We start from the raw sequence: 16,479 nt of genomic DNA, 5'->3' as shown, positions 1-16,479 counted from the left end.
TGCCTCGACATGGACTGCCACATTCAGTCAAAGGAGTGTGCTGTTGCTTTATTGCTGCTGTTGTCTTTAAAATATTAATAGAGATGTTGCTGACAAAAGCTGTCCCGCTGTTTGCATCTTTTTGCTTTCACTCTCTGTGAACCCTCGCTCTCCCCTCCTCTCTAAATTAACCCCATGTTCATCTCATCAATGCAGGCAACTTGAGCAACTTTGCAACTTTCACCTAATTTTGCAACTTTTCAAACCCCTTTCGCTAAAAAAAAACCCATCTACTATTTTCAATCATCCCCCACGAGCACATGGTCGTTTTTAATGCCGGCAAACATCAATCGGCAGCTGAGTTGAAAGGGCACTTGAATTTTTCTCAGGGTGGTATTTATACACATATATATAGCATCTACAGATATAGCATCTACAGATGGCATCACAGAATTTAACCATATACTAAATTGTCATAGAATTTGCAGTTAAAATAAGTTAATTGCAGTTCATTTAAATGCAACTGATTTCAGCATTGCAGGGTAGCTGCTTTGAAATGACTGGTTAACAGTTTAGCCTACATGGGCTGCTTGTATGTAACCATTTCATACTTCATAGCAAAAACAGAAAAATGTAAATGAACATCCACAGTTTTGTATTTTGCTCCAAAGCTGCATTTTGATAACAGATGCAGCACTTGCTACAGGCCACCCTCGCTGGTCGTTTAGAAAACAGCAGAGAACATTACTCATTCACTTTCCCCTGCTGCACTGCCTCAGCCAGTCTAACAGTCGCTGGTTTTTCATGAACAGAAATACACACCAGCACAAAGACAGACAATATCACTTTTAATATTCTCTACAAAGCAATGCTCGCTGCCTGTGTAGTGTGCAAAGTGTATAACAGGCTTTTTCCTGACAGCCACAGCTTTGTTCCCAGCACTCGTCACTGAACAGCCAACCATCCTGATGAAAGCCCAGAGCAGATAACGCCATGAACAGAGGCAGCTTCAGCTTCACAGTCTGTTTGGCCTCTACTCTCCCCAGACGTGGATAAGGGAGAACCCTGTCATTTAAAACAATGCAACTATAAAGAGAGCTTGCTTGTCGGCCAATTCAAATCTAAGCAGATAAGACTCAAAGAAAGCCCCGTAAACCCCACAAAGCAAGAGGCAGGAGCTGCTGGGGTCTGCATTTAGGAGATTAGCTCGTGTTGTGCCGCAGTTTGAATCCACTTAGTTTCAAATTGTCCCCAAACTAAATGCCAGAGGGAGGGCCACGCTTTGTGGTCTGCTGCTGAACTTGATCCTGTGATTATCACAAAGAGACTCCACTTGGTTTAGTAAGCAACAACACTGATGGCAGGAACTCCGCCATTGCTATCTCAGTTGGATTTCACAGTGTAAACAATATATATTCCCAGGCTCTGAGCAAAGAACAAACACAATAGTCATACAAAAGCAATCCCCCACCCTTTCCATACTTACTGCTTTTATTGCACTTGACTTTAGAGAGAAGCTTGTGAGCCAGCAGGAGATCTCCACTCTTCACGGCCACCAGCAGATCCTGTTCTTTTCCCATGATTACAGACCTAACCACAGACACACAAACTGATCGCAGGCAGCCGCCAAGGCTTTTTTGTCTTGTCTTTTCAGCTACAGGTAGCTGCTAATTCCCAGCAATGAGGTGAGGCGGGTGAATGCAGGACTGAGCAGCATCTAGAGGGAACAGCGCATCAGGTGAGGTGGTCAAGGACGTCTTCTTCCTCTTGTCACTAATGTTTATTTCCATTATCTCTGATCGCTGTTTGGCTTCCTGATGATGACCTTGATTTGAAGTTACAGTAAGCTCTGTAGCAGTTTTACTTGCTCGCAGGACTGAGCATAATGTTCACAGTCTGTTTTTGACAAACTGGAAGCAGCTGCAACCCAACCTGCCATGACACTGCCAAGTAGAAGCAAAGGAAAGAAAGAACAGAATGAAATCACTTTGAGTTCACAGTAACTTTAAAAAAAATACAGCCAGTGAAAAGAGCATTACCACACAGTCCCAAAAAATGCACCGTTTCATATTAAAAACGGTCAATTATCAACAGCTTTCTGACATTGTTCTGTAGAAACCATCAGCAGTCGGGCCGATTCCCCCAGCCAGTGACACTGAACCACTGAAGAAGAGGATGAGCAGACTCGTATCATGGATGTTTTATAACACAGATGTTTACGGTAGTGCCACAGAGTATGCATTACATCTAAACAGACTGTCAAAGTCAAGCAGTGTCTACACCGGAGTTATATCCATGTTTTCGTTTTCCACCTATTATCTATTTCCAGGTTGTAGGTGCAGCATTCTGAGCAGAGAAGCCCAGACTTCTCTCTCCCAGGTACCTGCTCCAGCTTCTATGGGGCCATGCTAGCTGAGAGACATAATCTTTTCCAGTCTAACCAGGTCTACCTCAGGGTCTCCTCCCAGTTCAACCTCAGGGTCTCCTCCCAGTTCAACGTGCCTGAAACACCTTACCAAGCAAGGAGCCTAGGTCATGGGAGGGCTTGCTGTAGCTGGAGGCTGCTGTAGGTTTGTTAAAGGCTTGTTGGAGATGTAGGTTATTGTAGGTGGAGGGCTTGGCAAACCTTGTAGGGGGTGATGAACTCCACAGTAAACCAGTCCAAGGCAAGGTGATGCATAGGAATCTTTTGAGTCATGCTTAAAGTTTTGCCTTTCATTACATGCGTGAATTAGGTAAAACTGGAAAACCACAGCTATTCACCCCAAATAGCCAGTAATACAAGGATGAGTAGAACAGGTAGCTGGAAATGAGTTAAAGCAACATATTTTCCCAATTTAGCATGAGAACCTACCAACACTTACTTTTCTCCAAGCCCTTTCCTCTCCTGTCTCTATAGAAATTCTGATCTGAACGATACAATCTGAGCTGCCCTCAAACAGCATCAGTAATATTGTCCTCCTTTTCCAACTGCTCATCACATCAAGAGAGAATTCATGGTCTCTGGGAAATCTAGCTGATGGATTTTTTTTTCCCTTAGTTGAAATATTATGACTTGTGTGAAAATGTATTTACCTCTTTGGAGACTATAAAAGTCCAGTGATGTGGCACAACAGATAAACATCAATGAAAACTTAAAAAAGCGCTAAAAGTGCTCAGCTTATACAGGTATCATGATAAGTTAGTAAGCATTTTGTGAAACCTAATAAACAATGGCACCATTATTTGATATCCTTTAATATAAAACAATTATCAAGCTCTAATTGAAGAAAGTTGTCTAATTCAACAGGCAAATAAAATGCAATCCCTTCCAAGAAATCAATAAGCAAATTTTCAGTAGTTAAATACAGTCAAGAATAAGCAAGTGACTTAAACTTGACCCAGCATTTGTTTGTTTTCTTTGATCCAGGAAGCCAGGTCCCTCTGGAGTGTGCAACTAATCTCCAACTCTTCCCGTGCAGCAACATGGTCTCCGTTCACTGATAACATCCCCCTGACCTTTAAGAGGAAGCATCTTTTCAGTGAAGCAATGCCAGGCATTCTGCCAGCTTACGTTATTGGGAGAAAAAGTTGTGTTTTTCTCTCTGAGAAAAAGCAGCAGGCAGAGCCACTTCAGAACCAATTTGTTCAAAATCACAGATGTGCGGGTTAGCAAGTGCAGACTAGGGGGACACAAAGTGACCATACAATTGATCTCAGGGAAACATAGAGACAGCCTCCCTGGGTTTCTACACTTACCACTGAGGCAGATTAAACAGGGTTTTTCACAGAGTCAAACAGTGTCCAATTAGATTCTGTCTGTATGCAAAACAAAACAATCTGAGTCTGGAGGAGGCTGTCTTGGATGAAATAGTGCTCTGCAGGCACGATGTCCACCTAGTTCAGCTATTCTGCTGCAGACTTCTAGGTGATGATGCAGCAGGGTAGCCCAGCAATAGATGCCAATGCACATGGTTTAAAACTAGCCATGCACCTCTACACGCAGAAACAACTGCACAGCCCATCACTAACATGAGCAATGCAGAATGTAAACAAGAAAGCCAAAATTGGCATGTTGGCCTAAAGTGGATAGAGAGCTTACTTCAGTAGGGTTACACTGTAGTTGATCGTGGATGACCAAAGTGATAAGTGACAAATCCTTGAGTTGCACTACACTGTACGAGAAATTCTTCAGTCTAATATAGTCTAATATACTACATGTATATGTTGTAGACCTAATTTTCTCTGCAATATTCAGCTCAATAGCAAGCAGACCAAACCTCTATTCTTCACTGGGACAATTTCATTTACATCCCACTGCAGCAAACGGACGAATGCAATATACAAAAAACTGAGAACTTTATGAAATCAAAACATCGGCATCTCATCAACATCACAAATCTATAACACCCTCTTCCACCACCGTGAAGCACAGATGGATGGAAAAAGCCCTGAAAGTTGGTGATTTATGAAAACAAGGTCCTTGCCGACCAGGGAAATTTACTGGAAAACGCCAATAGCTCGTTCAAAGTTATCGTACATTTTCAGCTGTTTGCCTGTAAGTGAAAAAAACATGATCATGCGACTTGTGAACGCATTTCATTGGGACTGCCGTCTGCTCTCATCGTTCAAATCTAGTTCGCCAAGTTACCAATCTCAACTATCAAGGTGTCCCAACTACTGTCCTTCCTACTATAATCCTGTCGTATTTCTATTAACCGAGTCCGTCTCTTTTTAGTCTGTTCACAATGAACAGGTTTAAAGAAGGGAAAAGGTTCTCACCTGCTCAACTACGGCGGTGTAATAGGATAGCTCACAACCGAGCAAGAAGAGCGCTCAGGGTAGCGCGAGACGGACTTACAGCGTTAAGAGACCCGCGAACACTGACACAACTTCTGGTAGAAACTTTCAAAGTAAAGTTGCGCAACAAGTCTTGGATTCTTGCTTGTCAAACTTCCTTTGTTTTTTGCTTGTTTTCAATATCAGATGGCACAGAGTTATGTTCGGACCGGAAAATTCAACGTCAGTTTCTGACGCCACTGAGCAATAACCCTTGGATTGTCTGACTTCCACTTCTATATGATTTTATTATGAAGGGAAAATTACACAACTCGATCTAGCGTCCTTCTTCGGTTTGGTTAACTTAACGGAGGTGAGTAACCAGCCTACTGTATGACCATCATATTGAAACAAAAGTTGTTTTTTATTAATAATTATGAAAACTAAATATTATTACTATTATTACAAAGTTCTCGCTACTAAGGAGCAATTTCCCCCATTTATATACTTTAATTGCTTATTTTAGCCATAGTTGTTTTTGTTTGTTTTGTTTTTCTTGACGAATTTAAATTTGACTGTTTGTGTGATGGCAGTGTGAGTTAAATCCTCAGACCATTTTTAGTCAGTATTAAGTAAGTCTTGTTAGAAGCTTATTTCCCTCAGTGGACCCTGCTGGTGAGAAGAGTGAGCGAGAGCTAGCAGAGCAGTGATGTAGTAGCGACATCTGCTGATGAAACACTGCTACTAACATTACTCCTAGTCAAATCCAAGGCAGCGCGATTTTCTGTTACCTCGCGTTTACAGTCTTGTATAAAAGTCCATTTCGGCCATTAAAAAGAAAAACCAAATCCAGAAATGTTAAAAACCAAAAAAGTTAGTCATGATTTATAGAAATTATCATGATTTGACTTGCATGTTAAAAGGATCAGCTAAAATGATCAGCGTTTTTAAAAATAAAACTATCATTATGAAATCACAAAGGTAAATGGTGAGAGTTTTGAAAAACTGAAAAGAAAATGAAGGTATGACAAATTGTTTAAAATTATGAGGGGAAAATCTAAGTGATGAGACAAAACATGCAGATGGATAGATAGAATGGCAAATTGTGAGATGAAAAGAGGAGCTAGAAAGTTATAAAGCATAAGGTCAAAATAAGACGAGAAAAATTATCACATAAGAAGTCAAAGGCATCAAGTGGTCTTCAGACAACAGGTTCGGTCAACCACGCCCACTTTTTCTCTGCTCATTAGCCCCGGAAATAAATAGCTGTAGTAGTAGACTTTGAAATTCATTTACTTCTGTAGGTGCAGGTAACGCCTCATCTCTTCGCGCGCCGTCGGGGTATGTAACACATGCTGCGTTTTCAAAGTCCGTGTAATTCCTTGGCATTCACTGCTGTAGAAATGTCTCCCAGAGAGCCTGTTGGTTGCGTTTGTCTATGTCGAGGAAAGGTGTGCACACTTCCCTTTCTGTTCATTTAAGTGTGACATTGTACTATACTTTAATGTTATATAGAAAATAGTCTTTAATAAAAATTAAAATATAACATTTTTTCACAACAAAGAAGGCTTCCACTGCTACTTCTCTTGGGTTCTAGTTACATTTTTATTTATAAGATTTTCGTTTTTTATCTAAACGATATAAATGTAAATGAGTGACAGCTTCCAGCAGTTTTGGAAAGGAGACATTTGAAGATCAAATTCAAAAAGGTTGCTTTTGAGCTTTGTTTTTAAAAGCCCTGAGTGAATTCATCTGGGATATCTTTCACAATGTCACTATTTGAACTATTCTTAGTGGAGTTTGCTTTTGTGTGCACGGCCTTGTTAGGATTATCATGCAGTATTCCCTTTGGGAAAGAAACAGGCTAGAGATGAACATAAACTCTTTATTTCCAAGGTCAGTCACTGGGAACCATGCAGACTGATTTGAGGAATGTGACTCATCTTGCTGGCTGTTCTAACCATGCAAAGCATGAAAAAGTTCTCTTGAGCAGTAAAACAGGACATAGTGCAGTTGTGTTTCAATTATTTGAAACCTAAAGTAAGAAAAACTAATTCAAACAATGTCTAGACAGACTTGTATACAGAATTCTGTGAGATGCTTCTCTCAGCAAAACAAATGAAATTAAAGTAAAGCTTCTCACAACTTTGAGCCACTGCAGAAGAATGACAAACTGATGCTAAATGACCCAATTTTTTTTTTTTTACATTGTTAGCATTTTAGAGGTAATCTGGTGAAGAGTGTTTTCTTGCAGAAATTTTTTTGCACATATTTTATGAATTATGACATGATGCCCAAGTTGATTCAATCAGTTAATCAAAGTTTCTCCACGGCTGTCTGTTACCCACAGCAAGACTTCTCGTGTATTGTATATTGCTGAAACTCTAATAGGGTTTGAGACGCCACAAGAGGGAACGTGAGACTCATTTTAGTTCAGAGGATGAATTGTTGGCATTAAAGTTTTAATTCTAAAAAATTTAATTGTCCCATATTGCTTTAGATTCTTTCAGTGCCCCATTTTGCTTTTGCAGTCTTATCTGAAACTGAGGCCTTGCAACATTGCATTGTCTTCATATTTCGTATAATCAATGCCAACTAAAAAAAGACAGAAATAGCCACTGTGTTGTTGTGCATTTGATTTTGATCCAGAAGTAACTGTATTTGGACAAAATTGTGTACTATTTAGATGCCTGCTAGCTTGGTTGGAAAAATTCACATATTTGCTCATTGGTGAAAGTAACCGACAAAAATAATTTATTTATTTATTTATATTTTTTTAGACCTTGCTAGATTTCTAGAGGAAACATTCCTAGAGTCGAACAGCCTTTATATCAGACCATAAACATGCTCCTGTTTATGGGCGGAGGGTGACTCTGTCAAAAGACTGCAGGATACCAGGAGTCTGTGGAAAACTGGCCCCGCGTTCCCTTGCTCTGACCTCTTTAAACATTCCCATTTGAGACTGGTTTCTACTTCCAGGCTGTTGAATAAAATGCAGTGCATTTACACATTTCTAGTCTTATAGTACAGAAGCATATCCAGGGTTTGTTCATTGGTCAGCCATTTGTTAGCAAGTGAGCATGCTCTTGTTTCTCGGTCAGATCAAACCTTCCATCACGCCTGGCTGCACAGTGCCAAGACTACAGCGAACACTGGCTCAAAGCTTAAAAATTGAACTTCACTAACAGGTGATGTCATGTAGCCGTGGTTTGGGGAGGAAACTACTGGAAAACGTTTACATATTGCAGGAAATGATTCACGGGCGCGTTAAATAAATGCTGAGTTTTAAATAATGAGGTGATAGGTGCTGGAAACGGGTTTTTTAGGTTTGGCACGTCTAATGGACACGCCTAAGCATAGGGTGGCGGTAAAGCGCGCATAAGCGGTTTAAACGCCTCCAATAAAGCCAAAAGAAGACAAAGCATTGACTTAGATGGCACTGAGTTAAATGTAATAAGCTGACAGTGGGATTAAGTACATGGTAACAGGCCTTGTTGAATCCTCCGCTTGCCCCCGCAGGTTAGTTTGCCGTCGTGTAACCGGACACATGCCTCTGCGTGCTGCTTTGCAAGTGGCTGCTGTTCGCCTCTTTAACACCATCTAATATTAACCGCGGCACTCTGGCCACTTTGCCTCTTCTCTCTCGGTTTCTGTCATCTCTTCTGCTCAAGACTTTATTCATTATGTGTCCTCTGCAGCTGAGGAAGTTGCTCTTTGTAGGGTGGGTCGTAGGTTACGTCGCCTTTCTGCTCTCAATCAAGAGGATGTGGACCGGGAAGTACATCCGAAATCCGGTTGTCCGCTCTCTCCTGGTGAACATGCTGAGCGACCTGGATACGATAGACGTTACAAAGGTAGGTTACCTGCGAATGGTCCTTGTCACGACTGCGGGGGTTCTGTAAAGGGTAAAACGAGGCTTTGTGAAATACTGAAAAGTTGGAATCAATTGTGCAGATGTTGGACTAAAAAGTGATCGTTTGCCAAAGTGATTTCCAGCCCAAAGATTATTGCCTGTATTTAAGCTGCTGATCTATAATATGTGAACAGGATGTCAAAGAAGTTTCTCGTGGGTATGACAGGGTAATTTTGAGCCACGAACTACATTCCTGTCACAATGTAGACATATGTGCGTTTTTGGCAAAGTGACTTTTATATATAGCGCTTATGTATCAGCTCAAGTGTCACTGACATCAAAAATGTCTGTTTTTGTTTTGTAAAGGGAGATCTGGCTATTTCAACACATACAACAGTTTTATAAACATATGAACTGCATTGATTTAAAATGTAGGTGCACTAACACAGTCATAAATATACTTGCAAAACAGGTCATTTCTTCATTTTATATACAACTTCTTCATAAATCTTGTTATGCCCAGCATATTCACCAGTATAGGCAAATGTATAAAGTATACATTGAAAACATCAGAAATCACTTGGCACAACACCGGGGTTGTATCGGTGGATGACTTGTAAGTGTTGCGCAATTATAAACGGGGCGAATAATATGGTTGTGGTGCTTGAAAGGAAAAAAACTGACTGTTGATAATAATCTTACTGTAATGAACAATGTGTTCTGAAGCAGAACATGTTCCTTCATTTAACATGCACACACCCCCCACTTACTGCACATCTTGCAAATAAAATGTAGTGTAACACTACTGGAACAACAAGATCTCCAGCAAATCAGCCCAAAGCAAGGTTAGCATGTTCACTCAGCAGGGTTGGTGTTGAATGAGAACTCAGAATGTGTATGACTGTGACTTATCCTCAATGCTCACTTGATTGTATTCAGCAACTGTATGTTTTCTGTACTTTTCAGCTGTGCCTTATTATTTCATATTTTCTCTAAAACTTGTTTAGTGGTACAGGTGCAACCCTGACCAACTGGAAGAATCACTGCAGCCACTGTTTATCCAAAACCAGCTGGATGCGGACACCAGGGCTTTTGTGGAACAGAGTGAAGAGAAGTCTACGTATCTCTTCACCCAAATCTATTATTCTCTCGTCTCAACTGTCCTCAGCCCGCTGGTATCGCGTACCTCCATTAATGGGTGAGTTCTTTACACACTAGTCTTCCTTTCACCTGTAGTCCATCTTTGCCTGACTTGCGCTCCCTCTTAGGTTTCTGGGTCGCGGCTCTATGTTCGTGTTTTCCAAGAACCAGTTCCAGCAGCTTATGCGGATCGAGCCAGACTGGGTGGCTGACAGACTATTGGACCTCGGCGCGGGGGATGGTGGTGTTACAAAGGTGATGGCACCACATTTCACGGAGGTCTATGTAACTGAAGTGTCATTGACCATGAAAAGGCGTCTCCGCAAGAAGAAATTCAAGTAAGTGTGGGATTTTTGTTTTGTTAAACTAAATGAAAGTTCTGGGTGATCTTGGATGGCGGATGTAGCAGGTGGTGGTGCAGACGTAGCTCCGACTTTCAAACGGTCACGATTAAAACCAGAGATATATAAAACAACTGATGGAAGGGTAATTGTAGAGGATGAACTACTTAATTTCCTTGCTGTAAAAATCAAAACTTTAAGTCAGGATGAAATTGTGTTGTTGGCCACGAACACATTTGAATCCGAGGGGATTGAAGCCTCCAAGAAAGTTTTGTTTGAGCTCTGCCCCACTACCTCACAGCGGTGCGTTGGATATAAAGGACAGCATAAAGACGCCAACAATATTAAACTCTGTCTTAAAGTGCTGAATGAGTGTGGGGAGAATATCCCAAGATTTGTATCTCATCACCTGGATGATTTGCCGCCTGTTACATACTCCAGCATGGATGTGTGTTGTCTACTACGGTGAATGGACCAGCTGTGTGCTGAGGTGGGTGCTTTAAAACATGTAGTTAAACTACAGGCGGATGTCTGCGAGCAAGTTATGACCAATGCTGTGGAGGTCGACCAACGTGTGACTGCTCTTGAGTGTCGGCCTGAGGTACCGGCTGAGCCTGTTACGCTGAATGCTCAGGGGTCGGGGACCGCTTCCCACTTTCCCCTGGGGAAACACGCAGAGGAGCGGTGGGGGAGTCGAAGTAAAGGCGGCCCGCGTGAAAGGCAGGAAGCCAGAGCTTTGGCTGCTTCAAGGACTGGGACAAGCACAGTGTCAGCATTTTGTCCGGAGATGTTGCTATGTGGTCAAGATCGGGCTCCGACGACAGCCTCAGGTCGTAATATGGAAACTACAGCAACAACGGAGGATCCCGTTGAGACAGTGCTTTCTACATGCTCCCCACAATGGAGTAAAGTTGTGAAAAATGGCAAGCCTCGTCTCAAGCTGGAGAAGGTTAATTCGGGTTCAGGAATGCATGCTGCTACCACTGGACACAATAAGAGGCCTGGACCTGTATCGATTATCGGCACTGGAGCTGTGAGTACAATCAGAACTGTGCAAACTAAATTGGTGAGCGTGTTTGCCACTAAATTTGCCCTGGATGTAGATGCAGAAACTCTTGCTCTGTATTTGAGAGAGAGAAACTCAAAAGAGATGTGACCTGTCAAAAAATTGCTACTAAACGTAGCAGGTTCGGCTCTTTCAAGGTTACTGCTGAACGTAATGATGTAGGTGAAATGTACAATCCTGAACTCTGGCCTGAAGGGGCTCTGGTCCGGCGTTTTTATGAACCTCGTAAGCCCGGTACGGTTGTGCCAAGCTCAGTGGATCCAGCAGGGGAGATAACTGCGATACCAACGTATTAACATGAAGATGTCTATTAGGATATTATCATACAACTGTCGTGGTCTACGTTTGGGACAGAGTGCAGGGGACAAAGCTCGACGGATTGTTGTGGACAGTCTGCTTGCAGAATGTGACATTTTATGCTTGCAGGAGACATGGTTGTCCAAACAGGACCTGGGAAAACTTAACTGTCTAAATGCAAGTTTTTTGGGAGTGGGGGAATCAACAACTGATCTCAGCACAGCCATAGTCAGAGGCAGAATACCTGGAGGGGTTGCTGTGCTTTGGGACAAAAAAAATAGACCCTGTGATAAAGCCCATTAGACTGGATGTAGACTGGTGTATTGGTATACAATAGTAGTTTTATCATTCTTAATATTTATACTCCCTATGAATCTTGTCAAAATGAGCAAGAATACCTCAGTAGGCTGGCTTTTATTAATGCATTTATTCAAGACAACGATACTTACAGCATATATGTTTTGGGTGATTTTAATGCTGATCTCACAGACAGCAGTTCTCAGTTTGCTAAACACTTAACTCACTTTTGTCAAGTTAATAATCTTATCTTGTCTACCAAAGTGTTACTGCCTGCAGATAGCTATACATAAGTGAAGCCTGGCATAGTACATCATGGCTGGACCACTGTATCTGTACAGCTGATGGACATGCAGCTTTAGCAAACATGACTATTAGGTATGAGGTAACTGTGTCAGATCATATACCTTTTGGTTTTACTGTGAATTTGGAACAAATGCCAGCAACAACTGGAAATAATATTGCTACCAGTGTAAAATTAGACTGGTCAGCATGTAGTGAAGATGATTTCTTAGCTTATCATAGTAATACCGATATACATCTGAACAACATTTCTTTGCCCAAAGAAGCTATTTTGTGCAAAGATGTCAACTGTAAGAAAGCTCTGCATAAACATTTACTCTGCTCAATGTATGATGATATAGTGACTGCTCTGCATGAAAGTGGTACACTGCTTGATAAACAATATAAGCATAAGAAACCTAACATCAGACCTGGCTGGAAAGAACATGTATCCATGTACCATGATGAAGCTCGCATAGCTTATAAATGTTGGGCCATGGCTGGAAGACCTAAACAAGGCCCAGAATTTGAACAGAAAAAATGTGCGAATGCCAGATATAAGTACGCTGTTCGCTTTATAACTAAAAATGAGCAAATGCTGAGAGCAGATTCTTTGGCCAGGAAAATGCTGTGTAATAATATGGCAGATTTTTGGAAAGAGGTGAAAGCTCTTAATAACTGTAAACCATCTCTACCATCAACTGTTGAAGGTGTTTCTGGGGCAGATAACATTGCAGCATTATGGAGACAGCATTACAGTGCATTGTTTAACTGTATAAAAAGTGATCCATATGAGGACAATTTTGACATGAGTAATGACACAATAAGTGTAAGGACACATGAAGTATATGAAGCCATTCATAGGTTGTCTGATGATAAATCCTCTGGTTTGGATCACATCACTGCAGAACATTTAAAACATGTAGCACTCTGTTTCACTGGGTTTATGATTCATGGCATATTACCAGACTCAATGCTGTGTATTTTACTGGTACCAGTTATGAAAGACAAAGCTGCAAAAGTGAGCTGCTTGGATAATTACAGGCCAATTGCACTAGCCAGTATTTTATCTAAGGTGTTAGAAAGAATCTTGTTTGATAGAGTTAGTGTGTTCATCTCTTCTCTGGATAATCAGTTTGGCTTCAAACCAAAGCACGGCACTGACATGTGCATATATGCACTCAAGGAAATAGTTAGTTTGTATAGGGCTAAAAATTCATCTGTCCTCATGTGTTTCATTGATGCCTCTAAGCCTTTTGATCGAGTGAACCACAGAAAACTTTTTGATAAATTGAAGACACGGGGAGTTCCTCAGTATATCGTGAGGATTCTCTCCTACTGGTACGCTCATCAGAACATGCAGGTTAAATGGGGAAGCAGTATTTCTGCCCCCTTTGGTGTCAGCAATGGTGTTAGACAGGGTGGGATTTTGTTTCCAATTTTATTTAATTTGTATGTTGATGATTTGTCCATACAACTGAGAGCCTGTAACACTGGGTGTATATTAGGTAAAACATTGATAAATTATCTTATGTATGCAGATGACCTGGTTGTTTTTAGTCCAAGCAGTGCTGGGTTACAGGATCTTCTTAATGTCTGTACTGAATATGGTGTGCAATATGACATTGAGTACAATGCTGCTAAAAGTGCTGTTTTGATATGTAGAACCAAGCAGGATAAACAGCTAAATTTCCCTTTGTTTAAACTGGCACAAAAAACTCTTGAAGTTCATAAAAAGGTGAAATACCTGCCAGCCAGATGTTTGTAGCTGTGGGTGTTTGGACTTTTAAAGCACTTTTAAGAAAGCTAATGTTCAATTTTAGAGAACGACTGGATTGTTCGAGTAACAGTATAATTTTAGCACTTACAGATCCAACAGTGAGTGGTTCCCATTACGCATCCAGTCTGAGAAAGCACTGGTTAAAGTGTTTGTGTATTTATTGATTTATTTTAATTTTTTTTTTTTTTTTTTTTTTTTTTAATGGTTTATACCTTGTGTTTGGGGGGGGGGTGTTTTGTCTTGTTTTTATGGACATGAAGTCTGCCAATAAAGATTGAATTGAATTGGATGATCTCTTGTAACTGAATGCTTATTTCTCCTGCTAAATTCCTGTTGATATCAGACTGCTGGGTATAGATGCGTGGCAGGAGACAGGCTTTAAGTATGACGTGATCAGCTGTTTGAACCTTCTCGACCGCTGCGACGATCCCCTGCATCTCCTGAAGGACATCCGACAATCACTGGTTCCAGGGACGGGAAGACTCATCGTGGCTGCTGTGATTCCTTTCCAACCTTGGCTAGAAATCGGTCAGTTGAAAATAAATGCTGCTTGTATGTTATGCTCTGTAACCATTTTCTGTCCAGATAAAGCAGCCTCTTTTTGTCTCTCTTCCCCAGGAGGGAGATGGGAGCGTCCCAGGGAATACATAAAAATTCAAGGCAAGACTTGGGAGGAGCAAGTAAACAGTCTTACAAATGAGGTTTTCCGAAAGGTGGGGTTTGAGGTGGAGTCCTTCACCCGATTGCCATACCTCTGCGAAGGGGACATAGCAAGAGATTACTACCTTCTTGATGATGCAGTTTTTGTTCTAAAGTCCTCAGATGATCAAGTGGCTGCTCCATGAGTACTACAAGCACAGAGTATGTAGTTATATTTTCATGAGCATTCTTGAATCGCAGTGTTTGACTTTTTTAGAAGTGGCGAGTTGGGTGTGAAGCTCAGGTAACATAGTTTCAATGTTCACCAGCCATCTTGTTTAGTGAGACCTCTACCCAAAAATCTGGAAGGCATTTGGCCTATAAGAAAATGCCACTAATGGACTCTGATGTCATAACTCTTACACAACCAACAAAACATGAGATTTTTTTTTTTGTCGTTACCTGTGCTCACTGGAAGTATCATTCTGTATTGATGCAGAGGACCCTCTTGAGATGGCGTTTAACTGGACCCTTATTTTTCCCAACAAATTTTCTACCCAATATCAGACAGTGAAGATGGTGCAAGTGAAAGAAAGGCATTTAAACACCCATTTTGTAGCCAGTTCATTATAATTTTACAATAACTTGAAGCAGAACTTTTAAAGTGAGCCCATGGAATTCCAGCTTCAATGACCACAAAAAGAATATTGTAGACTGTTCAAAGCTAGTTCTTTTCTTTCTTTCTTTTTCTTTTTTTTAATGAAAATAGATTAAAGCTTTATTCTTTGACAATAACATCTAAATCTTTAATTCTTGATATAAAATACCTGTTGGTGCTAGTAGATGTAACTATGATATAAATGGACAAGGCCTTAGTTACCGCATTGACTTGTAAACTACTGGTTTTACTATTCCAAGCAATGCTGTAGCAGCAAGCCCTGCATTTATGGCTGTTTATGAATTAAACTTTGTCTCTCAATGTTATGGCCTGAATCTATGCTGCTCAAATAATGGTGCAGAATGAATTTTTTTGGGGGGGGGAAATGTGCCACACATAATGCAGTCTAAGTGTTTGTTCTAAATAAAATACACTTTTGAACATTTCTTGGCTTAATTTTATTTTTGTCATGCTGCAGTGACGTTCCTGTAAGATAATATTTGCCTCAAAGAAATTTGACAATCTGTACCTTCAACAAATTCAATACTAGTGTATCCCAAGCCTAGTCTTCTGTGAGAACTATAAATGTATGCACTGCTTCCAAACAGCAGATTCAAACTTAGTCCAGCTATCAGATTATCCCCTACTCTTAATAGATCTCTGTGGGTTTTTTGTTTTTTTTGTTTTTTTTTTTAATTTATTTGCTCTTGTGGTCTCAAAGGTTTTATACATATTTCAAAGATTGGCAAGTAGGCATTACTTGAATATTTTAAGGATTATCTTTGATTTGATGTATATTTAAGAAATGCATTTCTGCTCTTGCTTGTTACCAGACTCCAACGTACTGCTTGCCATTAAGTCTCATGTTGTACCTGTTTAAAAGGTTGGTCAGGGTTTGCAAAATGGAGCAGCGAAAGCACAATGAGCATATGGGGTCATATAATGGGGTGTTTATGTTTCACTAACAAAAGTTTTGGGGGACTTGGCAAGGACTGCCTAAAGTTGGTACGTGAGTATGGGCAGATGGCTGATTACAGGAACCACCTGAGAGTCAACCTCTGCTGCAGACGAAACAGGATTGCCTCTAAAAATCTGCAAATAAGCTCTTCAGCTTCTGGAATTAATGTTTGGAGAGAACTTACTCCCAAATTGTGTAAATGTAGTTAAACATTTTTCTCAATATGTATAAAAATACTTATTCTGTGTCGTAGCAATATGTAGAGTTAAATTCTGTTTTATAAGGAGAATTTAACTACACATCAGAATCATCTTTATTTGGGCAAATTTGTGCAAACAAACAAGGAATTTGACTCCAGTAGGTATAGCCAATAAATATGAGAAGATTAAAAAGAAAAATACAAGTTACAGAAAATCTTAAACTATGCAAAA

General features: G+C 40.6%; 2 protein-coding genes across 7 annotated transcripts in view; one reads left to right on the top strand and one right to left on the bottom strand.

Annotated features, from left to right (window-relative positions):
• Positions 1 to 4,887, bottom strand: part of LOC113027722 (CASK interacting protein 2) — a 56,169-nt gene extending 51,282 nt beyond the window's left edge. Inside the window, exons 1-2 of one of the 3 annotated variants that reach the window (XM_026177451.1) lie at positions 4,741 to 4,887; positions 1,466 to 1,922 (exon numbers count right to left, since the gene is read on the bottom strand). In XM_026177451.1, coding sequence (XP_026033236.1) covers positions 1,466 to 1,559 — 94 coding nt within the window. In that variant the 5' untranslated portion in view covers positions 1,560 to 1,922; positions 4,741 to 4,887. The remainder of the gene's footprint in view (positions 1 to 1,465; positions 1,923 to 4,740) is intronic. The other 2 variants (XM_026177452.1, XM_026177453.1) reach the window with 2 other exon arrangements.
• A 1,114-nt stretch (positions 4,888 to 6,001) lies between these two features.
• On the top strand, positions 6,002 to 15,411 carry mettl9 (methyltransferase 9, His-X-His N1-histidine). 4 transcript variants are annotated; one of them, XM_026177448.1, is made up of 6 exons: positions 6,002 to 6,078; positions 8,436 to 8,591; positions 9,598 to 9,788; positions 9,859 to 10,068; positions 14,137 to 14,321; positions 14,412 to 15,411. In XM_026177448.1, the coding sequence occupies exons 2-6, from the start codon at positions 8,502 to 8,504 to the stop codon at positions 14,636 to 14,638; spliced, it is 903 nt and encodes a 300-aa protein (XP_026033233.1). In that variant the 5' UTR covers positions 6,002 to 6,078; positions 8,436 to 8,501; the 3' UTR covers positions 14,639 to 15,411. The 4 variants fall into 4 exon arrangements, with proteins under 4 accessions (XP_026033233.1, XP_026033235.1, XP_026033234.1 ...); XM_026177450.1 differs by having other exon boundaries at positions 6,012 to 6,078; positions 8,458 to 8,591; XM_026177449.1 differs by lacking the exon at positions 6,002 to 6,078 and adding an exon at positions 8,128 to 8,256.
• Positions 15,412 to 16,479: the final 1,068 nt, after the last annotated feature.

The sequence above is a fragment of the Astatotilapia calliptera genome, chromosome 8 (genome assembly GCF_900246225.1).
Source record: "Astatotilapia calliptera chromosome 8, fAstCal1.2, whole genome shotgun sequence".
Classification (NCBI taxonomy): Eukaryota; Metazoa; Chordata; class Actinopteri; order Cichliformes; family Cichlidae; genus Astatotilapia; species Astatotilapia calliptera.
The sequence above is the reverse complement of the archived record's forward strand: the minus strand, read 5'-3'. Positions and strand labels throughout refer to the sequence as shown.

Coding starts and splice junctions, on each gene's coding strand:
- mettl9 (XM_026177447.1), top strand. CDS start 8,421: ATGTGTCCTCTGCAGCTGAGGAAGTTGCTCTTTGTAGGGTGGGTCGTA. Junction 8,592..9,597: donor ATACGATAGACGTTACAAAG/GTAGGTTACCTG, acceptor AAACTTGTTTAG/TGGTACAGGTGCAACCCTGA. Junction 9,789..9,858: donor TCGCGTACCTCCATTAATGG/GTGAGTTCTTTA, acceptor GCTCCCTCTTAG/GTTTCTGGGTCGCGGCTCTA.